The sequence below is a fragment of the Macaca fascicularis genome, chromosome 19, assembly GCF_037993035.2.
Source record: "Macaca fascicularis isolate 582-1 chromosome 19, T2T-MFA8v1.1".
NCBI lineage: Eukaryota > Metazoa > Chordata > Mammalia > Primates > Cercopithecidae > Macaca > Macaca fascicularis.
The window spans coordinates 63,242,377-63,265,370 of NC_088393.1; the positions used below are offsets into that span (position 1 = coordinate 63,242,377).

Genomic DNA, 22,994 nt, shown 5'->3' on the forward strand with positions numbered 1-22,994 from the left:
TCTCCCTTCCTTTCTGTATCATCAGCTCCCGGAGGTCAGGGCCGATGTCTGGGCCGTTTCTCTTTGTGTGTTTTATTTCATTTTGTTGGCTGGCCTTTGCAAACCTAAAGTTGACACATGTAAGACCCTAATAAACACCTGTAGCGAGAATAAATGAGCAATTGGCCGGGCGCAGTGACTCACGCCAGTAATCCCAGCACTTTGGGAGGCCAAGGTGGAAGGATCGCTTGAGCCCAGGAGTTCAAGACCAGCCTGGGCAACATAGCAAGCAAGACCCCATCTCAAAAGAAAGTTAAAAAATTAGCCAGGCATGGCCGGGCACGGTGGCTCATGCCTCTAATACCAGCGCTTTGGGAGGCTGAGGCGGGAGAATGGCGTGAACCCAGGAAACGGAGCTTGCAGTGAGCTGAGGTCGCACCTCTGCACTTCAGCCTGGGTAACAGAGCAAGACTCCGTCTCAAAAAAAAAAAATTAGCCAGGTGTGGTGGCTCGTGCCCGTAGTCCCAGTTACTCAGGAGGCCGAGGTGGGAAGATTGCTCGAGCCCTGGAGGTCAAGGCTGTAGTGAGCCATGATCATGCCCCCGACCTCCAGCCTGGATGACAGAGTAAGACCTCATCTCAAAAGTAAAAAATAAAAATACAATAAAATAAAAAATAAGTAGAAAAGGAAAAGAATACATAAGTTTTTTGTTTGTTTGTCTTTGAGACAGATTCTTGCTCTGTCACACATGATGGAATGCAGTGGCGCCATCTCAACTCACTGCAACCTCCACCTCCTGGATTCAAGCAATTCTCCTGCCTCAGCCTCCCAAGTAGCGGGGACTACAGGCATGTGCCACCATGCCCGGATAATTTTTGTATTTTTAGTAGACATGGTGTTTCACCATTTTAGCCAGGCTGGTCTCCAACTCGACCTCAGGCGATCTGCCCGCCTCAGCCTCCCAGAGTGCTGGGATTACAGGTGTGAGCCGCCACACCCGGCCATAAGCAGCTTTTTTTATGCCAGGCACTGTTCCGAGCATGTTATTCCACATAATTATCTCAGCAGTCCCAGAGAGGGGAAGTGACTGGCCCATGGGCACGCAGCTAAGCGGCAGGCCTGGGGTTGGTCAGTCCTTGGTCTCTTCACCACCAGGCTACATAATGGATACTGAGGGCAATGAGGCCAGCTCCAAGCTGCCTTCCCGGGGCTCACCGCTGCATGGGGAGAGCAGCTGAGGTGCTCTGGGGACCAGCTCAGAACGTTCAGAACTCAGCCCTCCTTCACCTGGTGGCTAAAAGCCCTGTTCCCGAGCCCATCCAGCCGAGTTCCAATCCCTGCTCCCTCTCCCTGAGCAAGCCAGTCACCTTTCCTCAGTGTCCTCATCTGCAGCATGGGAATACACATCATATCTATCATTGTAAGGGTTTCGTTTTCATTTTTATTTTATTTATTTATTTTTTTAATTGTGAGACGGAGTTTCGCTCTTGTCACCCAGGCTGGTGTGCAATAGTGTGATCTCAGCTCACAGCAACCTCCGCCTCCCAGGTTCAAGCGATTCTCCTGCCTCAGCCTCCCTAGTAGCTGGGACTACAGGCACCTACCACCATGGCCGGCTAATTTTTTTTGTATTTTTAGTAGAGATGGGGGGTTTCTCCATGTTGACCAGGCTGGTCTCGAACACCTGACCTCAGGTGATCCACCCGCCTCGGCCTCCCAAAGTGCTGGGATTACAGGCGTGAGCCACTGCGCCTGGCCCATTGTGAGGGTTTAAAATTAAATGCTGCACGTGAAGCCCCCGGCACAATGCTGGATGATTATTAGTAGTAGTTTATTCTTTTTTTCTTTTTCTTCTTCTTCTTCTTTTTTTTTTTTTTTTTTTTTTTTGTTTTTTGAGATGAAGTCTTAGTGTTGCTCTGTAGCCCAGGCTGGAGTGCAATGGCTCGATCTTGTTCGCAGCAACCTCCGCCTCCTGGGTTCAAGTGATTTCCGGCTAGTTTTTGTATTTTTAGTAGAGATGGGGTTTCACCATGTTGGCCAGGCTGGTCTTGAACTCCTGACCTCAAGTAATCTGCCCACCTCGGCCTACCAATGTGCTGGGATTACAGGCGTGAGCCACTGTGCCTGGTCTAGTAGTTTATTCTTGTTCCAGTAGTTCCTCATCATTTGCAGATTCCATATTTGCAAATTTGCCTACCTGTCAAAATGTATCTGTAACCCAAAATCAGTCCTGGAGGTACTTTTACAGTCATTGGCAGACATGCCCAGAGCAGGGGAGACCTGAGCCGCCACCCAAGGTGCAGGTTCCTGGCTGAGGTCAAAGTGACCCTGTTTCAGCTCTCATCCTGTAAACAATCCCCCTGTCGCCACCTGTTTTGTGTCATGTTTCTCACATTTTTGTGGTGTTGGTGGCGATTTCGCTGTTTAAAGTGGCCGTGAAGCCAAGTGCTTCTGAAGTACCCTCTGGTGTTCCTAAGCGCGGGAGGCTGTGATGTCCCTTCTGGAGAAAGCCCCCGTGATGGGCGTGCTCTGTTCAGGAATGATTTGTAGTGCTGCTGGCCGTGAGTTCGGCGTCAATGACACAGTATATGTGAAAGGTGTCTTGAGGCCAGGCACGGTGGCTCACGCCTGTCATCCCAGCACTTTGGGAGGCTGAGGCGGGCGGATCATGAGGTCAGGAGTTCGAGACCAGCCTGGCCAATACGGTGAAACCGCGTCTCTACTAAAAATACAAAAATTAGCCAAAATTAGCCAGGCATGGTGGCAGGCGCCTGTAGTCTCAGCTACTCGGGAGCCTGAGGCAGGAGAATCTCTTGAACCCGGGAGGCGGAGGTTGCAGTGAGCCGAGATCGTGCCACTGCACTCTGGGCTACAGCGCTAGACTCCATCTTAAAAAAAAGAAAAGTGTCTTTAAACAGAAACACATACAAACAAGGTTATGTAATGACTGGTTGACACAAATGTGATGAGAGGATCAAAGGAACCTAACTAACTATACAGTTCCTCCAGTAGCCGTGACTCGTTCAGTAGTTGAGAGTTTGCAGTGACTTCATAGAACAGAACTCTCGAGAATAACAAGAATCAATTGTATTGTTGTTATAATTTTTTTTTTTTTTTGCGATGGAGCCTTTCTCTGTCACCCAGGCTGGAGTGCAGTGGTGCAATCTCGGCTCACTGCAGCTTCCGCCTCCCGGGTTCAAGCGATTCTCCTGCCTCAGCCTCCCGAGCAGCTGGGATTACAGGCGCCCGCCACTTCGCCCAGCTAATTTTTGTATTTTTAGTAGAGATGGGGTTTCACCATGTTGGCCAGGCTGGTGTCAAACTCCTGATATCAAGTGATCCTCCCCCCTTGGCCTCCCAAAGTGCTAGAATTACAGGTGTGAGCCACTGTGCCCAGCCTGTTATTACAACATTTAATCCATACCGTACCCCTCCTGGCAGGATTATTGTGTCCATGTTTCACGGAGGAAACCGAGGCTCCGTGCTTGAGCATCAGGCAACCAGAAGTCAAACCCAGGCTTCTGTACCCCAAGATCGGCATTCAGAGGTGCCTTCTCTGTATCTCCCCATTCTCCGTCCATAGGCCTCAGATACCAGGGGCAGCTGGGAGCTTGCAACACCTGGAAAAGCCCTCAAAGGCTCACATCGTCACCTCCCATGAGTCTTTGTCCAGTGGCAGCTCCTCCATGGCGGGTCACCATGGCTTCCCTCCAACCCTTGGCCTGGCAATTGGAAGCATTCCCTCCCGTCCCATATGATATGTTCATTTGTTTGTTACCTGTCCCCTCTGGAATGCAACTTCTCTGCTCATTCCACCGCCCTTGCTGATGACTTGAGCATCCAGTGTGTGTCAGGCAGTGTGCCAGGCCAACTCCAGGAGGGCAGGGATGTGATTTAGTGCCCTGCTTCATTGCTGGTGGCTACATCAAAATGCAGGATGTAGTGGGGTCTCTGGTCAATGCATCACAGCGGCCAGCATGTAACAGTCCTGACTGTGGGCCCGGCACTGTCATGTGCTAAGTCAGTTCATTCTGCTGCAGCCTGTGAGGTGGCTGCTGTGACAACCCATTGCCATTTTCAGAGCAGTGGCTTGCCTGAGGTCATGCAGGTATAAGCCCCAGAGCAAAGATTCAAAGCAAGGCAGGGGGCCGGGCGCAGTGGCTCACACCTGAAACCCCAACACTTTGGGAGGTTGAGGCGGGTGGATCACCTGAGGTCAGGAGTTCAAGACCAGCCTGGCCAACGTGGCGAAACCCCATCTCTGCCAAAAATACAAAAATTAGGCTGGGTGTGGTGGGTCACGCCTGTAATCCCAGCACTTTGGGAGGCCGAGGCAGGTGGATCACTTGAGGTTGGGCGTTCGAGACCAGCCTGGCCAACATGGTGAAACCCCGACTCTATTAAAAATACAAAAATTAGCCAGGCATGGTGGCATGTGCCTGTAATCCCAGCTACTCAGGAGGTTGAGGCAGGAGGATCGCTTGAACCTGGGAGAGGCAGAGGTTGCAGTCAGCCAAGATCGCCTCATTGCACACGAGCCTGGGCGACAAGAGCGAAACTCCATCTCAAAAAAGAAAGAAAGAAAAGAAAAGGTGTCGGCAGCACTCTGCTTCCTCTGGAGGCTCTAGGGAAGGATCCTTCCTTGCCTCTTCTAGCTTCTGGTGTCCTTGGCATTCCTTCAGTTGCAGCTGTTTCACTCCCATCACTGCCTGCATCATCACATGACTGTTCTGTGTCTGCGTCCTCCTCTCCTCTTATAAGGACACCAGTCATTGATTTAGGGCTCAGCCTCATTCAGGTCTCTGCTCCCGTTACATCTCCTGGGAGAAGCCTCACTCGGTTGCTCGTCATTGTATAGCTATTTGTTTGGAGCTGTGCAAGGCCAGAGGCCTGTCCACTGCTGGATCCCTGACCCGTAACGGATGCTCACCTTTTGTTGAATGAGTGAATGACTGACAACCCTTTCGAAACTGCTGTGGGGGGAAACCTGTCTAAAAGGAACCCTCCACGCTGCAATTCTAGCCTCGGAAGCGGGGCTCCAAGCTGCTCCTTGCCAAGTGCCTGCTCTGCCACGGACGAGCTAGGGGCCTTGGGCAAATTGCTGAGCCTCTCTGTGCCTCAGTTTCCCTGCCCGTAAGGTGGAGATCACCGTAGTTCCCCACCTCCAGTGCTTGTGGTGAGGGTGAAATGTGCTAATGAGGGGTCCTGGTTATCTCTTGCTCAGGGGGCTCTGCCCTTTGATGACGACAACCTCCGTCAGCTGCTGGAGAAGGTGAAACGGGGCGTCTTCCACATGCCCCACTTCATTCCTCCAGACTGCCAGAGCCTCCTGAGGGGCATGATCGAAGTGGAGCCCGAGAAAAGGCTCAGTGTGAGTTGTGGGGGCACTGGCGGAGGGGGGAACAGTGGCCGATGGAGAGAGAACCCCTAGAAAAGTCATGGGGGAAACCCAGCTTGGGTTTCCGGAACCTGCCCATCAGCCCCCAGGGTGACTGGGATCACCAGCTGAGCCGCAACCCAAGGTCCAGCAAAGTGCCGCTCCAAACTGGGGAGGGGGCTACGCAAGACTGGAGCGGGGCATCCCAGGCAGCGGGGGGTCGCAGGACTAAGACACAGGATGCCACTGCGCATGCGGCAAAGTAATGCGGCCGTTCCGGGTACACGGAGACCGCGCGTGCGCGGGGCGATGCACTCAGTCGCCACTAGAGGGCGACGTCATATGTCATCCTGCCCCCAGTGGGGTGGGCGGGGAGACGATCAGGGACCCCAAAACCGCCCCAATCAACTTTCTTTGCGCGCCTACATGTGCGTACGACCTCACTTCTGCTTCTCTACGACTCACCACCCTCACAGCTGGAGCAAATTCAGAAACATCCTTGGTACCTGTGAGTATGGGGTAACTGGGCTCTTGGGTCTCTGGCGGAAGTAGGGGTAGGGGCCAAAGCAGTAGAGGCGGCTGGGAGGGGTGGGATGCCAGGGCTCCTGAGTGGCAAGGGGCTAGGGACTCGGACTTATGGGCCCCGGGGAAGAAGACACAGCTGGAGAAGGAGTCTAGAGGTCAGAGGGAGGAGGGGCGAAGCTTGGGGCCTGGACTCCTGGATCCGAGGGAGGAGGGGCTGGGGGCCTGGACTCCTGGATCTGAAGGAGGGGCTGGGGGTCTGGATCCCTCGGTCTGAGGGAGAAGGGACTGGGGGCCTGGACTCCTGGATCCAAGGGAGGAGGGGCTGGGGGCCTGGACTACTGGGTCTGAAGGAGGGGCCGGGGGTCTGGACCCCTCGGTCTGAGGGAGAAGGGGCTGGGAGTCTCGACTCCTGGATCTGAGAGGGGGGGTCTCGATTCCTGGGTATGAGAGAGAAGGGGCCGGGGCCTGGACTCAGATTTCGGGTCCGGAACCCTTGAGTCTAGAATGAAGAATGCTGAATCTCAGAAGCCTGGTTCCCAATGGTGTTTCTCCTCTTTCCCCAGAGGCGGGAAACACGAGCCAGACCCGTGCCTGGAGCCAGCCCCAGGCCGCCGGGTAGCCATGCGGAGCCTGCCATCCAATGGAGAGCTAGATCCCGACGTCCTGGAGAGCATGGCGTCCCTGGGCTGCTTCAGGGACCGCGAGAGGCTGCATCGCGAGCTGCGCAGTGAGGAGTAAGACCCCGAGACCCCTGCACCCGTGTACCCATGTGGGGCGAGCTGCAGCAGCGCCCTGCGCACATGCAGAGCGCTGGCCAAGGCACCCTGGCCTCTCGTGGGGCGTGGTTGGAAGCTCCCGCCTGGGAGTGATGGAACCAGCTGGAAAACGACCCAGAAACACGCTGAGAAAGTATTAATAGATGCTGCCACATAGTACTTACATAGACATAGTACTTACAAAGAGTACGTGCCTGGATGTTAGGTGTTACAGTGTTATTATAATTGAGTGAAACACAGCTGAGATGTACCCTAAACCAGAGAAACTGGCCATACTGACACCTAGAAAAAGGAAACCATGGGCAGAAATACAGGGCGCAGAGGAGACCTCCTCTGAGCATTGATTTCCGACCTCAGCCCTCTTCTACCTCTTTCCACCTTTCCCACTCCCTGCCTTAGGGAGAACCAAGAAAAGATGATATATTATCTGCTTTTGGATCGGAAGGAGCGGTATCCCAGCTGTGAGGACCAGGACCTGCCTCCCCGGAATGATGTTGGTGAGAAGGCAGGGCTGGGGGACCAGACACCTGGGTCTCAAGAGGGGAAGAGGCTGGGTACCGGGACCCCAGATTCCCAAGGAAAGAAGGGGCTGCAGGCTCTGAGCTTCCAGGTTTAGACGGCTTGACTTGCTCTTTGACATTTATCAAAACCCCTGTCCACTCTAGGCCTGTTTCACCATCTGTGCAGTTTCCAAGGCAGTTGTAAGTGTGCACAGCTGGGTGAAACCATCTCTTGATTGGGTTGAAACCGTTGTCCCTCAGACCCACCCCGGAAGCGCGTGGATTCCCCCATGCTGAGCCGTCACGGGAAGCGGCGGCCAGAGCGGAAGTCCATGGAAGTCCTGAGCATCACCGATGCCGGGGGTGGTGGCTCTCCTGTACCCACCCGACGGGCCTTGGAGATGGCCCAGCACAGCCAGAGGTGGGAGCCCCTGTCCCTCCAGGAGGATCCACAATCCCTGGGTCTCGGAGTTCAAGATTCTAACCCCAGCTCTACCTCAAATGTGCTGTGTCCTTGGGACAATTCACCTCCCCTCTCTGGGCCTCATTTCCTCACCTGGAAGGATTGTAGAAGTGAGGGAACATCTGTGGTTTTTGAAACCCTCCCATCTGATTTTTTTTTTTTTAATCTATCCTGGAAACAGATCCCGTAGCGTCAGTGGAGCCTCCACGGGTCTGTCCTCCAGCCCTCTAAGCAGCCCAAGGGTAAGGCCAGGTCCCCAGTGGGATTTAAGAAGGAGAAAGGGGTGGAGACATGGAGCAAAGATTGAGTAGCAGAAACTACAATTCCTGTGCAGTCTTGAGACTTGCTTCCTTGTCCCTGGAGGGCCAAAGACCCAAGGCCTCCAAAGTATTTTGGTCCATTGGCCATTTCTGCCTCCTTAGGATTGCATGCCTGAAGGGATTTTACAGAAGTTAGTTGAGTGCCTGCTGTGTACTAGTTTCTGCACGGGCTGGGTTTTCAGCCCACAGCATGATAGAAAGTCTTTGTCATCCTTGCACTGGTGCCTGGAAAGGAGGATAGTTGGACTACAAGTTCCAGCATGCACCGGGCCAGCCTCCGTGAGTGTGTGTGTGTCTCCTAGCGCCTCCTGGGAGTTGTGGTCCCCTCGCTCATCTCAGTCTCCTCTCCTCTGCAGAGTCCGGTCTTTTCCTTTTCACCGGAGCCTGGGGCTGGAGATGAGGCCCGAGGCGGGGGCTCCCCGACTTCCAAAACGCAGACGCTGCCTTCTCGGGGCCCCAGGGGTGGGGGCGCCGGGGAGCAGCCCCCACCCCCCAGTGCCCGCTCCACACCCCTGCCCGGCCCCCCAGGCTCCCCGCGCTCCTCTGGCGGAACCCCCTTGCACTCGCCTCTGCACACGCCCCGGGCCAGTCCCACTGGGACCCCGGGGACAACACCACCCCCCAGCCCCGGCGGTGGCGTCGGGGGAGCTGCCTGGAGGAGTCGCCTCAACTCCATCCGCAACAGCTTCCTGGGCTCCCCTCGCTTTCACCGGCGCAAGATGCAGGGTATGGGGGCAGGAACTGCTGAGTCCTAACGTGTGGAGAGGGCTAGGGGCTAAAAATCTGGTCCCAGGGATGTCGCTCTGGCATGTCTAGAGAGGAAGGGCCTGGGGGCCTGGATTCCCACGTTCCAGAGAAGAGGGGGTTTGGAGCAGAGGTGCACCTGTTGGGGGGAGAGGTGGGGCCTCTAGTTCTGGAGGAGGACCCCGATTGAAGGGCACGCCCCTTTGGGGCTCTGGATCACCTCCCATTGGCCCTTGGTTTGTGAGCCCCGTCCAGGAGGGATGGCTTGGCTGAGGCTGCACCTCCAGGCTCTGGAACCCTGGGAGGGGGTGAGTGCAGGCCTGTGTGCTGGCAACTGGGACGGTGGACAGGTGTTGACCACGTTCTCTGCCTTCCCCCTACCAGTCCCTACCGCTGAGGAGATGTCCAGCTTGACGCCAGAGTCCTCCCCGGAGTGAGTCTAACAGGGAAGGAAAGAGTGGGGATGCAGGAGATTCATGCCCTTGGCGCCTTCCTAACCCTCCTCCAAACCATCCCCTCCCACTCAGGCTGGCAAAACGCTCCTGGTTCGGGAACTTCATCTCCTTGGACAAAGAAGAACAAATATTCCTCGTGCTAAAGGACAAACCTCTCAGCAGCATCAAAGCAGACATTGTCCACGCCTTTCTGTCGGTGAGGGGCCTGGGTCCCCTCGATCCTGGCCACCACAGAACTACACGTCCCAGTTAACCACCTTAGCATAGGCCTGGCTTCCTCCCGGGGCTCCTGGGATTTGTAGTTTTATGGCCAGAGTTGGGTAGAAGTCGGTAGGCAGGAAAGATTTATCGTGGCCAGAGGCCTGGAACTGGGGAGATAGGATCCTGAATTGCACTGTCCCCAAGGATTGTTGAGTTCCCATTCCCCTACTGTGAGCTTTCAAACTAGCGAAAGAAACTTCACAGGCAATTTTAAGGCTGCCCCATTGCTGGTCTGTGGTTTTTTTGCCTAGGGGCTGATGGGACTTAGAGTTTCTGTGACAGATATGGCTTATGGGAAGCATTTGTAAAAGGAGCAAGCAGTGTTTCATGTGGTCTTGGAGTCTGAGGCTGTCACCTAGCTATCAGAGTCCTCGTGACGTTAGGATTGGGTTGTCCAGCCATTCCTCCATTACTCGCTGATAGGATAGAAAAAGCTACAAGTCCTTGCAGGCAGTGGGGCCTCCCAGTGCATTTCCTGTCCTTCTTTCCCTCCAGTGGCTCGTGGGACTTGTAGTTCCTTGGCCACAGCTGGTTGCGGGGCTGGGTATCCGTTCCCTGGGCTCACCCCTTCCTGTGTTCCCACCTCGCTCAGATCCCCAGCCTGAGTCACAGTGTGCTGTCACAGACCAGCTTCAGGGCCGAGTACAAGGCCAGTGGCGGCCCCTCTGTCTTCCAAAAGCCGGTCCGCTTCCAGGTGGACATCAGCTCCTCTGAGGGTCCAGAGCCCTCCCCGCGACGGGACGGCAGTGGAGGCGGCGGCATCTACTCCGTCACCTTCACTCTCATCTCGGGTGAGTCTCTTGGCTAGGCTGCCCTCAGCCCAGAGCTGGGACCGTTCGTGACAGCTCAGATAGTGTAGGAGCCCAGGAGTGCAGCTACAAGAGGAGGAGATGGAGTTCAGCTGGGGCCGACTCTCTGTGCTCCTCCTCCCCACACAGACCCCCCCCACAACCCCATCCTCTATTTCCCCAGTCTCATCAGCATTTCCCCGGCATTTACAGTGTAAATAATGAATGCATGATCTCCTTGAAGCTTCCAAGCAGCCTCTGAGGTGTTAGTAATCACCCATTTTACAGAGGAGAAAACTGAGTCATAGGGAGGTCAGTGGACTTCGCCACAGTCACACAATACACTGTGGCAGAGCTGCAGCCCAACCCGGGCCTCTCAACTTCAGAGGGAGAGCCCTGCTCTTCCTATTACTTTACGATGGTAGAGCCAACGGGTGAAGACACAGCACACTGCTGTCTAATATCAGTCGGCCCAGAGCAGACATCACCAGTTGATGGCAGTGCTTATTCCTGCTAAGCTCAGTGGCAGCCTCAGAAACTTTTAACTCCAGCAATAGTATCTATTTGAATAGAAACCAACACCTGTTATTTGAAGTTGAATGTACGTGAGTTTGACTGTGTTCCTTAAATAGCAGCACAGACCCATTTGCAAACCATGGATTGATGTGGTCCCAGCGGAGCAGGGGAGATGGAGACCAGAGTGGGAGGGCGGTTTGCTTGGTGGAGGGACTGGGTTCTGCAGGCTGGGATGGCCTTCCCGATCCTGGACCCCCAGTCAGTGTTTTTCTGCCCACCTGTCCCTCCAGGTCCCAGCCGTCGGTTCAAGCGAGTGGTGGAGACCATCCAGGCACAGCTCCTGAGCACGCATGACCAGCCCTCCGTGCAGGCCCTGGCAGGTGGGGGACGGGGGCTGTGGGTGGTGGGGGCCATAGGTGGAGGGGGCCATGGGGGGCGAGGCTCGTGGGGGGTGTGGCCAGTGGGGGGGAGGGGGCTGTGGGTGGTGGGGGCCGTGGGTGGAGGGGGCCGTGGGTGGAGGGGGCCGTGGGGGGTGGGGGCCGTGGGTGGAGGGGGCCGTGGGTGGTGGGGGCCGTGGGTGGCGGGGGCCGTGGGTGGTGGGGACCGTGGGTGGTGGGAAGAGGTCCAGCATGAGCAGGTGCTCTGGGGTTTGGTTTGCAGAGGAGGCCCAGCTAGTGGGCTCCTTCACCATTGTCATAGCTGAGGTCTCATCTGCTGAGTTGTGAGCAGGTTCCCCGAGAGGCTGGGGCCTGAGGAGGGTCTCCCTAGCAACCTGAGGACTGGCTCCCAGGGGTCCCTAAGAAGACGACAGGCTCTGTGTTGGGGGTCGTGGAACATCCTGCCAACAGAGGTTCTGGACCTCTGTCCGGGAGGAGGGTGACCCACCGTCCTGGTTTGCTTGGGACTGAAGGGTGTTTCTGGGATGCAGGGCTTTGAGTCTAAACCCAGGACAAATTGGCCACCCTCTGCAGGTCTCAGACATCACCTCAGTCTGGGGCTGGGGCCGAATGGTCCCTAGCAATCAGAATTCTAAGCTGAGTTCATGAGAATGTGCAAGATCTTGCTCTGGGGGATCCGGCCTTCCCGGGCTCCCAGTCCTGGTTATCAAAGACTCAAATCCTCTAGCAATCAGGGCACAGCAGAGGTTCATTGTAAAGGTGTCTTAGCGTGTTCAGGCTGCAATAAGAAAATACCGTACATTGGGCAACTTACAAACAACAGAAATTTATTGCTGACAATTCTGGAGGCTGGGAAGTCCAAGATCAAGCCGCCAGCAGCTTTGGTGTCTGGTGAGAGCTGCTTCCTGGGTCACAGACAGCACGTTTGTGCTGTGTCTTCACATAGCAGAAGGGGCAAGGGAAGTCTCTGGGGCCTCCTTCCTAAGGACACTAACCCCATTCATGAAGGCCCCACCCTCATGACCTAATCACCTCCCAACTTGACCGCCTAATACCATCACCCTGGGGTTGGGTTTTGGCACATGAATTTGGGAGGATGCCGTGTTCAGTCCACAGCATGGGGTGCGCCCGCCCAAGCAACCAGAGGTAGCCAGAATTCTCGAGGGAAAAGAGCGCCGGCCCCGGAAATCAGCCCTCATGCCTGAGACCACGGCAGTCCCTCCCCTAGGAACAAGGTCGCGGGGGACGTGGTGAAACAGCGTACGGGGCCCCATTGCAGGGCACGTGGACAGCCGTCTGCTCTGAGGGGAGTCAGGCAGCATCAGCCTCATGGGGCCCAGGCCCCTTCCTGGACCCCGGACCCCTGCCGAAGGGAAACAGGGCCCAGTGTTGAGGCCAGCGGCCAGGGCAGCTTTGGCCTTGTCACCAGAAACTCTGAGTGCCAGAGTCAGGGCTTTGGCTCTGCAGCCATGCTTCTCAACTCGGGGAGCTGGTTTCGCCCCTGTGTGTTTCCTTTGGCCACCATCAACAAATGACACAGCCTCAGGAGCTAAAACAACACAAGTGGTGATTATTGTACAGTCCTGGAGGTCAGACGTCCAGCCCGGTCTCCGCAGGCTAACACAGGGTGCCTGGAGGGCTGCGCTCCCTCCGGGAGGCTCTCGGGCAGAGTCTGTTTCCTTGTGGGTTCCAGTTCCTTGATGCTGCCCACACTCCTCTGGTTAAGGCCCCTTCCCCCATCTTCAAAGCCAGTGACGCCATATTTCCCTCTGACCGAACTTAGCTGGGAAAAGGTGACTCGGCGGGACCTGCACAGATCCTCCAAGATAACCCCCCACCTCACGGTCCCTAACCTTCCCCACACCACAAGGTCTCCTCTGCTCCGTCAGGGAACGTATCACAAGTTCTCGGTACTTGCGTGTGGACCTCCTCGGAGGGGGCCGTTACTCAGCCTAGCACAACCCCCCAGGGACATTTAGCAACGTCTGGAGATGCTTTTCCTCATCTCAACTGGGGAAAGCAGGGGGATGCCAGTGGCCTCTGGTGGGTGGAGGCCAGGGATGCTGCAGAACATCCTACAGTTCACAGAACGGCCCCCCACGACCGCTGGGTCCCCAATGGCAGTCATGCTGAGGTGCAGAAACCCGCCTCTCATGGTTGCTAGGGGCAACCGGAAAGCAAATTAGGTCCACTGGACCCCGTTGCCAAGGAAAGCTGGCCTCAGCAACCAGGGGTCTCAAAAGGGGCACACCCTCGAAGATGTAGGACTAACAGGCACCCTGGGGGCTCAGCCACCCGTCTCATAAAGGAGAATGGAGCAGGGGGGCCAGGCCTCCAAGTCATAGTGGTTGCTATGACAAGCCCCCCAGTTCTTGTTTTTTGAGACAGAGTCTCGCTCTGTCGCCCAGACTGGAGTGCAGTGGTGCGATCTCTGCTCACTGCAACTTCCACCTCCCAGGTTTCAAGTGATTCTCCCACCTCAGCCTCCCGAGTAGCTGGGATTACAGGTGCCCGCCACCACACCCTGCTAATTTTTGTATTTTTAGTAGAGATGGGGTTTCACCATGTTGGCCAGGCTGGTCTCAAACTCCTGACCTCAAATGATCTGCCTGCCTCGGCCTCCCAAAGTGCTGGGATTACAGGCGTGAGCCACAGCGCCCAGCCACCCCCTCAGTTTTTTTTTGTTTTTTTTTGAGACAGAGTCTCGTTCGTCGCCCAGGCTGGAGTGCAGTGGCGCGATCTCAGGTCACTGCAAGCTCCACCTCCCGGGTTCACATCATTCTCCTGCCTCAGCCTCCCGAGTAGCTGGGACCACAGGCGCCCACCACCACACCCTGCTTATTTTGTATTTTTAGTAGAGACAGGGTTTCACCGTGTTAGCCAGGATGGTCTCCATCTCCTGACCTCGTGATCCGCCGGTCTTGGCCTCCCAAAGTGCTGGGATTACAGGCGTGAGCCACCGCACCCGGCCCCCTCAGTTTGTCTTAAAAGAAAAACGAGGTCTCTGCCAGGGGACCTCAGGTAACATTCTGGGTCCCATGGAAATTGCTAGAGACCACCCAGCAACCAGTGTTTCCACCATAGTCCCAAAGAGGAGGTGGCCTCAGGACCCAGGAGAGAGGGACCTGAGTCAGGCTGGCCCAGCATGAGGGGCCTGAGACCCCTGCCACCAGGAGGCTCCCTTGAGCCCAGTTCTGTGGAACATTTCTCTCTAACAACCAGGGTAGGAGTCAGGGGGCCCTCTGGCTATGAACTTTGAGCACTGCCCTGGCGAGCTGTTTCTTAACAAATAGTATCAGAACCAGAATCTGAGAGTCTCCTAAAGTCAGGCCCAGCCCAGGTCTCCCTTGGACTAACCTGGCCCCAGGGTTGCGGGGGGCATAGGGTGCAGCCCCCATCCTAGGGGAGCCAGGCCTTGTCACTTGGGGTGTGTCCTCCGAGTAACCAAGTCTGGAGGCTTCAAGGCCAGGTGGTGGAGGGACTGGGTCTTATTGGGGATTGGAGCTGGAGCCTCGGGGTCACTGAGACCAACTGATAAGGAGACTCTGCCCCCATCCCCTGGCAATGGGAACCCCAACCCTGGGCTGTGGAACCCACGAAAAACCTCTTCCTCCCTTGCAGATGAGAAAAATGGGGCCCAGACCCGGCCTGCTGGTGCCCCACCCCGAAGCCTGCAACCCCCGCCCGGCCGCCCAGACCCAGAGCTGAGCAGCTCTCCCCGCCGAGGCCCCCCCAAGGACAAGAAGCTCCTGGCCACCAACGGGACCCCTCTGCCCTGACCCCAGGGGGCCGGGGAGGGAGGGGACCCCCCCACCCCCCTTCCCTGCCCCCCAACTGTGAATCTGTAAATAAGGCCCAAGGAACATGTCGGGAGGGGGGTGGACACAAAAACCGGCCTTGCCCTGCAGGGATGGGGCTCCGCGGGCCGTGCCCAACTGGGGGTGGTTCTAGGGGAACAGGGGGCGGGGGAGCTGTTTCTATTTTATTTATTGATTAATTTATTATTTTATTTATGGATCAATCTCTCTGCGGGGTGGGGTGGGGGAGGGACGGGAGCTGGTTGGGGTGGCTTAGCAGATCCGGACAGGGCCCTCTGTCCCTGTGTCGTCCCCAACCCCCTCTTCCTGGGCCCCTCCTCCCCTGGTCCTCCCCTTCACGACCTTCTGTACGGATTTGCTCTCCGGAAGGAATTCTGGTTTCGCGTGATCCTGCCTGCGTCCGTGTCTCTGATTCCGCCGGCGGCAAAAAAAAAAAAAAAAAAGATAATAATAATAATAAATAGCCTTGATCAGGGACAGCTGGCTGGCCTTGGCCTCTCGCTTCCTGGGTGCCCAATTGCAGGGGCAGGGCCCGAAGGCGGGGACGGGGATGCTGGCTGCCACCAGCCGTTCAGAGGCCCTCCGCGCTGGCACACAGGTCCTCCGGCTCCAGGTCAGTCAGCGGCAGCCCCAGCCGGTTGGAGAGATCCCCAGTGGCTCATCTTGCTGCGTGCGGGGCACGGAGATTGGCCCCATCTTTCCTGCTTCGCTGGTGAGGGCGAGGCCTAGGTCAGGGTGGCTGCTACAGCTGGACCGGCAGGGAGATGGGGGAGGCCGGTGGGGGGCTGAGGCTGGGCCACGGTTGAACACACAGGGTGCAGCTCTCCAGGACGGAGAAGTCAACGGCGAAGAGACCGAAGAGGGCGAACAGCAGCATGGCCACGGCCCACTCGCAGGCCGCAGAGACGCTGCGCAGCGAGCAGGCGTGGAGGACAATCACTGCCCAGGGTCAAGGGCCACACTGCTACCGTGACAGACAGGGAGCCTGGCCTGGTCTCTGTGCCCCCTCGCGCTGGGCGGAGGCCATCTCTGGGTGTCCCCATCCTCAGCTCTCACCTTCCTCCATAACTCCGATGCTCTCCAGCCCCTGTCTCTATCTCAAGCTGCTTGCACACACTTTCCTTTGCATGCACCCCCGTGTTACTATTGCATTCCCGTGTTACTATTGCATTCCCAATATCCCAGAAAGTTTCTGTCTCCCTTCCCTGACCCAGGGAAGGGCCTGGTTGCCTCCCTACTTGTCCAGGACACCCAGCTGCCATTGCTCCTCCCTCCAAACACGCAGGGTTTCCTAAATACGCCTCCCTCCCCACCGCCAGCCTCAGACTGTGTTTTGCAACTTTCTCCTGAACATCCTCCCCGCTACCCAAGGCCCACAGGCACCTCCTGCTCACTCCCAGAGTCTAATCTCTTCCCTCTTCCCTGTAAAATCTATTTCTCTTTCCGAGTGTCCCTTCCTCCATGACAACTCCACCATCCACTCATGTGCCCCAGCAGACACTCCCGGCCCCCTCTTCATCCCTCTTGGCCAGCTGGTCACCCCAAGTCTTGTCCTATCTGCCTTACCTGCCTCTCTCCAGCCCTCTCCTCCTGTCTTGCACCTTTCTCTCCTGGTCTGCCCCATCCCTTCTCTGGCTCTCGCCTTCCAGCAGCTTCTTAAGACCTTTTCCTGCTCTGCCAGCTCCTGCAGGCTCCAGGCTCCAGCCTAGCAGAGACAGCTCTTGCTTTCTGGAACTTCTCTCACTGGAGTCACTCATCACCTCAGCCCTCCCAGACAGTGTATTCCATTCATTCAGGGATTTCTAAGGGGGCTGAGAAGTGGTGGCTCATGCCTACAATCCCAGCCAAGGTGAGAGGCCAAGGCGGGAGGATTGCCTGAGGCTAGGAGTTCAAGACCAGTCTGGGCAACAGAGCAAGACCTGGTCTCTTTTTTTTTTTTCTGAGAGGGAGTCTCACTCTGTCCCCCAGGCTGGAGTGCAGTGGCGTGATCTCGGTTCACTGCAAGCTCCGCCTCCCGGGTTCACGCCATTCTCCTGCCTCAGCCTCCCGAGTAGCTGAGATTACAGGCGTCCGCCACCACGCCTGGCTAATTTTTTTGTATTTTTAGTAGAGACGGGGTTTCACCGTGTTAGCCAGGATGGTCTTGAACTCCTGACCTTGTGATCCACCCACCTCAGCCTCCCAAAGTGCTGGGATTACAGGTGTGAGCCACCGTGCCCAGCCTGGGACTGTTCTTGGTATATCATTCTTCCAGTATTTACTGGTCACTCACTATATGCCAGGCACAGATCTAAGCACCGTGTGCATATTATCCTATCCACTCACAACCCTGAGGTCAGCCTGTCGTTATCCACATTTGAGGGACGAGGAAACCATTGACACCAAGAAGTAACAGCCCGCGGAAGATTCCCCCAGCTAGTGTGTGGAGGACAGGGCATTCCAACCTGGGCAACGTGACCCCAAAGTCGGCATTCTCGACGACAAAGCCATAATCCTGTGCAAATGTTGAAGCCCAGAGAAAGGAAGAGACGTCCCCGGTGACCCACAGCCAGACAGGAAGACCGATTCCGGTGAAGAGCCACCCCCAACCCCTACCCCGGATACAAGGAGGATACTGGCCACAATGAGGATGGTGCAGAAGCTGCAGAGGCCCAGACGGAGTGGCCCGATTCAGGGAGCCCCAGGCTGGGGCAGGTTCTTCAGCCTCCGCAGGAGGAGCTGCAGCCAGAAGTAGACGTTACCCAAGATGAAGGCAAGGAAGGCCCCTGCTAAGTGCGTAGGCCGCTGGTTCTTTTCCTGGGAGGAGAAGGGAGGAGTTAGAGGGAGACTCTGGGAAGGAGGGTAAGGGGCACCAGAGGGCCAGGGCCTTTCACCAACGTAGTAGACAGTGATCGCCAACTTTCCATACCCAGTGATGGGCTTGTTAAGCACGTCGGCTACTGTCAGCTCCACAAGGGCGGGCGTTTAAATCTGTTGTTCATGCTATAGCCTCAATTCCTAGGACAGTGATTGGCACATAGCAGATGCTCTGTAAATATGAGTGGAATAAATCTTGCATTCTCAAAGCAGAGGACAGATATTTCCCCAAAAAATTGGTCTTGCAGGTGAAAAATTCTCAAATATTAACAGTTGTATGTGACTCACAGATACACAGCATAATATTCCATTAAAATTTTAAAATACTTAAAATTTCGGCCAGGTATGATGGCTCACCTCTGTATTCCCAGCTCTTTGGAACGTGAAGCAGGCGGGTCACTTAGAGCTCAGGAGTTTGAGACCCGCCTGGGCAGCATGGCAAAATCTCGTCTCTACAAAAAATACAAATATTGCCGGGCACGGTGGCTCACGCCTGTAATCTTAGCACTTTGGGAGGCCAAGGCGGGTAGATTACTTGAGGTCAGGAGTTCGAGACCAACCTGGCCAACATGGTGAAACCCCATCTCTACTAAAAATACAAAAAATTAGCCAGGCGTGGTGGCAGGCACCTGTAATCCCAGCTACTCAGGAGGCTGAGGCAGGAGAATCGCTTGAACCCGGGAGGCAGAGGCTGCAGCGAGCCAAGATCGTACCATTGCACTCCAGCCTGGGCCACAGAGCAAGACTCTGTCTCAAATACATAAATAAATAAATAGTTGCAGAGCACATTGGGAGGCTGAGGCAGGTGGATCATTTGAGGTCAGGAGTTCAAGACCAGCCTGGCCAACATGGTGAAATCCCGTCTCTACTAAAAATACAAAAAAAGGCCGGGCGCAGTGGCTCAAGCCTGTAATCCCAGCACTTTGGGAGGCCAAGACAGGCAGATCACGAGGTCAGGAGATCGAGACCATCCTGGCTAACACGGTGAAACCCCGTCTCTACTAAAAAAAATACAAAAACTAGCCGGGCGAGGTGGCAGGTGCCTGTAGTCCCAGCTACTCGGGAGGCTGAGGCAGGAGAATGGCATAAACCCGGGAGGCGGAGTTTGCAGTGAGCTGAGATCCGGCCACTGCACTCCAGCCTGGGCGACAGAGCGAGACTCCATCTCAAAAAAAACAAAAAAAACAAAAAAAACAAAAAAAAAACCAAAAAAAAAAAATTTAGCTGGGTGTGGTGGTGGGTGCCTATAGTCCCAGATACTTGGTAGGTTGAGGCAGGAGAATCACTTGAACCCGGCAGGTGGAGGTTGCAGTGAGCCAAGATCATGCTACTGCACTCCAGTCTGGGTGATAGAGCAAGACTCCATCTCATATGTGTGTGTGTATATATATGTATATACATATGTGTATATATATATGTATATACATATGTGTATATATATACATGTACATATATATATACACACACATATATGTACATATATACACACATATATATACATACACACACACACACATATATATATTCTCTGTGGTCCATGGGCAATAAGGACAGACCTAGCTAGAGTCTTTATGGAGATGGAATGAAGTCATGTACAAAATGGAAAGCCTGCTGCCAGTGGCTGCCAAATGTTCAGTCAATTGCCTAACATGAAGAATGAGTAAATCTCAGTCATTTCTTTTTTGAGACAGGGTCTCACTCTGTTCCCCAGGCTGGAGGGCAGTGACACAATCACAGCTCACTGCAGCCTCGACCTCCTGGGCTCAAGCAATCCTCTATCTTCCCACCTCAGCCTCCTGCATAGCTGGGACTACAGGCCACGCCACCACACCTGGCTAATTATTTTTTGTAGAGACAGAGTCTTGCTATGTTGTCCAGGCTGGTCTTGAACTCCTGGGTTCAAGCCTCCGCCTGCCAAAGTCCTGGGATTACAGGTATGAACCACTGTGCCCAGCCTCAGTAATTTCTTTTCTTTTCTTTCTTTCTTTCTTTTTTTTTTTCTTTTTTCGAGACTCAGTCTCACTCTTGTGGCCCAGGCTAGAGTGTAATGGCATGGTCTTGGCTCACTACAACCTCCGCCTCCCGGGTTCAAGCGATTCTCCTGCCTCAGCCTCCTAAGCAGCTGGGATTACAGGCACCTGCCACCACCCCTGGCTAATTTTTTGTATTTTTAGTAGAGACAGGGTTTCACCATGTTCGCCAGTCTGGTCTCCAACTCCTGATCTCAGGTGATCCACCCGCCTTGGCCTCCCAAAGTGCTGGGATTACAGCCATGAGCCACAGAGCCCGGCCAGTAATTTCATCTTTTTTTTTTTTTTTTTTTAAGAGAAGTCTCACTCTTATCCCCCAGATTTGAGTGCAATGGCTCGATCTTGGCTCACTGCAACCTCCACCTCCTGGGTTCAAATGATTCTCCTGCCTGTGCCTCCCAAGTAGCTGGGACTAAGTCGCCTGCCACCACACCCGGCTACTTTTTATATATTTTAGTAGAGAGGAGGTTTCACCATGTTGGCCAGGCTGATCTCGAACTCCTCATCTCAAATGATCTGCCCGCCTCGGCCTTCCAAAGTGCTGAGATTACAGGCGTGAGCCACTGCGCCTGGCCCAGTAATTTCATCATTAAATGAGCTGGGGAGAGGGGCTGGCAGAAAATTATCCCAACCTCCTCGAAGTCAAAGAAGTCCTACATACAAACAGCCTCGCTCGGAGTGCCCCATTCAGAAAGCAAAGGAATCCAGCCGTTCCAAGGCAACTGGCCAAAGAAAAATACAAGTCCCAGGAGGCCGCGCGGGAACCAGCCGCGAGACAATAAGCCTATGGCTGCGGGGCATGCTGGGAGTTGTAGTTCCAGATGCCGGAGAGGGCAGACCCTGGGCACCGACTGGGTCTCACCTGGAAATTGCCTACCACGGAGGTGCCCAGGGCACAGAGAAGACCCGTCCATAGGATCAGCTGGTTAGGCCACCTTCCGACGCCCCAGTCCCGGAGCTGGTGGTAACGGACAATGCAGATCCACGCGGCTGGGAGGAGAGGGGAGAAGGAAGTAGGAGGGAGACCCACCCGGGACTCCTGGGACCCAGCGAGGGAAGGGAGGGGAGCAAAGTGAGGGAGAAGGCGGCAAACTCCCGGATTTTGAGGAAGGAGGGGCCTGGGGTATGGACTCCTGGGTTTGAGAAAGGAGCCGTCTCGGAGCTCGCTTGGCTGGGCTGGGGAGCACTAAACCAAAGGGCTAAGCAATATTTACCCAGAGCAGCTCCCATATTGAGCACCTGGCTGAAGATGCAGCTCTGAGGGGGGAAGGATCCGCAGATGCTGGGGAAGACAAAAGGGTCATCCTGGGCAGTCCAAGCCAGGGCCCTCACTTTCCTGCAGCGGCAGTACCCCCAATCCCTACCCTCGGGCAGGACTACCTGATGTAGGGAAAGCCTTTGCTGAGGTCCACCGTCCTGTTGGTTACTGCAATGGCAAAACTACGGGGGAAATCAGAGTGAGTGGGCAACTCCCACCAACAACTTTTCCTTCTGTTGACCAAACAAACAAGGACTTCTAGCCCCCTCCGCCCTCAGACCAGGAGTTCAGAACCCCCAGCCCCTCCTCCTTCAGACCAGGAGTCCAGACCCCCAGCCCCTCCTCCCTCAGACCCAGGAGTCCAGACCCCCCAGCCCCTCCTCCCTCAGACCCAGGAGTCCAGGCCCCCAGCCCCTCCTCCCTCAGACCCAGGAGTCCAGACCCCCAGCCCCTCCTCCCTCAGACCCAGGAGTCCAGGCCCACAGCCCCTCCTCCCTCAGATCCAGGGGTCAAGGCCCCCAACCCCTTCCTTCCTCAGACCCAGAAATCCAGGCCCCAGCCCCCTCCACCCTCAGACCCAAGAGTCCATCATGCCTCTGACACTCACACGATCCAGACGCCAGAGATAGCCCAGACAGCTAGGAAGATGGGCATCAGCGACAGGTAGCCCCACATGCCGGGCTCTGCAGGTGAAGGAGCGGGGCTGAGGCAGGACACCTGTCTCTCTCACACCTGAAGAACCAGCCCTCAAGGAGGGCCCAGGTGCATGAGATTGTGGCCCCAACCACTAGGCCCCCCCTTGGCTCTCAGGCAGAAGTCACGGGTGGGGGTCTGATCTAATTGGCCAGCTCTCCACTCCAGGCAATTTCCCCACCTATACCGCAGTGTTCAACCCTATCTCACGCATTCTTCTTCTTGGGGAGTTTCTCCCTGTCCTCCCAGCCCCTCCTTGCACCTCCCAGCCTCCAGGGCCTCCCTGAGATGCTCACCTCTCCAAGCTCCCTGGGGCTCTTAGTCCTGGGACTGGGGCTGGGTGAGCTTGGGGAAGAAGGGCTGGCATTCGGGATGGGGCTCAGGCAGGCCAAGGCAGAGGCAAAGTCCGGGCTGGAGCGCTAGAGGGCTGCCTGGGGCTTTGGGTCTGACCCACACTTCCTGAGGGGCTCTCTACCCCCAAACCGCCATGTCCTGTCTCCTCAGAACCTAGCAGGCAGCACCTTAGCTTCAGGGGCCCCTAACTTCCTTCCTCCAGCTTTGTGGGTTCAACGTCCAAAGTCTCAGCCCTTCCCTCCCCAGGAACCAGGAATCTGAGCCTCCAGCTCTCTCCAACCTGGAAGACCCAGAATTCCAGGGCCCCAGTTCCTCCTAGAATACAGACATTCTTCTCCAGCTTCTGAGGTCCAACCTCCCAGCTCTTACCTACTCGGGTACCCAAGAGTGAGGGCCTGAGGTCCGCCTGCTCTCTGGGTGCAGCTTCTGTTTCTGGTCTGTGAGATACGGAGCCCTGATGACCCCGCCTCCTCCCCTCCGCTCTCCTTCTCCTTCCTCTCACCCTTCCCCTTTTCCCTGCTGGAGTTCCCCAGGCAGGCTGAGCGTGGGTGGGAAGGGAGCTCTCAGCGATGACATCTCCATCCGAAAATCCCTCCAGCCAGACAAAGACTGCTGCTGCCACCTGACCCTTTTCCTTCTCTCTCCCAACAGCCACCTTCAGCTTCTGACCTCCTCCCGGCTTGGTACTTAGGGATTTGGGGTCATGGCCTCCTCCTTCTTCCCAGGACCCAGGAGTCCAGTCCCTCAGTCCCTCCTCCCTCAAACCCAGGGTCAGACCTCTAGGCCCTCCTTCTTTAGACTCTGGAGTCCCTCCTGCCTCTGACATTCATGAGGTCCAAACCCCGAGATAGCCCAGCCAGCAGGGACAGGGACAGGTAAGCC

At 55.8% G+C, this 22,994-nt stretch overlaps 2 protein-coding genes across 6 annotated transcripts in view; one reads left to right on the forward strand and one right to left on the reverse strand.

Annotated features, from left to right (window-relative positions):
• Nucleotides 1-15,400, forward strand: part of BRSK1 (BR serine/threonine kinase 1) — a 30,904-nt gene extending 15,504 nt beyond the window's left edge. For all 5 annotated transcript variants that reach the window (XM_065534939.2, XM_045378872.3, XM_045378874.3 and 2 more), the window contains 12 exons: nucleotides 5,205-5,351; nucleotides 5,834-5,865; nucleotides 6,446-6,616; nucleotides 7,058-7,155; nucleotides 7,420-7,579; nucleotides 7,803-7,863; nucleotides 8,298-8,667; nucleotides 9,070-9,118; nucleotides 9,213-9,336; nucleotides 9,994-10,192; nucleotides 10,996-11,085; nucleotides 14,725-15,400. In XM_065534939.2, coding sequence (XP_065391011.1) covers nucleotides 5,205-5,351; nucleotides 5,834-5,865; nucleotides 6,446-6,616; nucleotides 7,058-7,155; nucleotides 7,420-7,579; nucleotides 7,803-7,863; nucleotides 8,298-8,667; nucleotides 9,070-9,118; nucleotides 9,213-9,336; nucleotides 9,994-10,192; nucleotides 10,996-11,085; nucleotides 14,725-14,882 — 1,659 coding nt within the window. In that variant the 3' untranslated portion in view covers nucleotides 14,883-15,400. The remainder of the gene's footprint in view (nucleotides 1-5,204; nucleotides 5,352-5,833; nucleotides 5,866-6,445; nucleotides 6,617-7,057; nucleotides 7,156-7,419; nucleotides 7,580-7,802; nucleotides 7,864-8,297; nucleotides 8,668-9,069; nucleotides 9,119-9,212; nucleotides 9,337-9,993; nucleotides 10,193-10,995; nucleotides 11,086-14,724) is intronic.
• Nucleotides 15,401-15,518: 118 nt separating this feature from the next.
• TMEM150B (transmembrane protein 150B) lies at nucleotides 15,519-22,568 on the reverse strand. Its single transcript, XM_074024812.1, is given in 7 exon segments — nucleotides 15,519-15,860; nucleotides 17,537-17,717; nucleotides 20,670-20,797; nucleotides 21,022-21,089; nucleotides 21,188-21,247; nucleotides 21,673-21,797; nucleotides 22,482-22,568. Coding segments are annotated over 6 exon segments (702 nt in total). The 5' UTR covers nucleotides 21,741-21,797; nucleotides 22,482-22,568; the 3' UTR covers nucleotides 15,519-15,663.
• Between the last annotated feature and the right edge of the window lie 426 nt (nucleotides 22,569-22,994).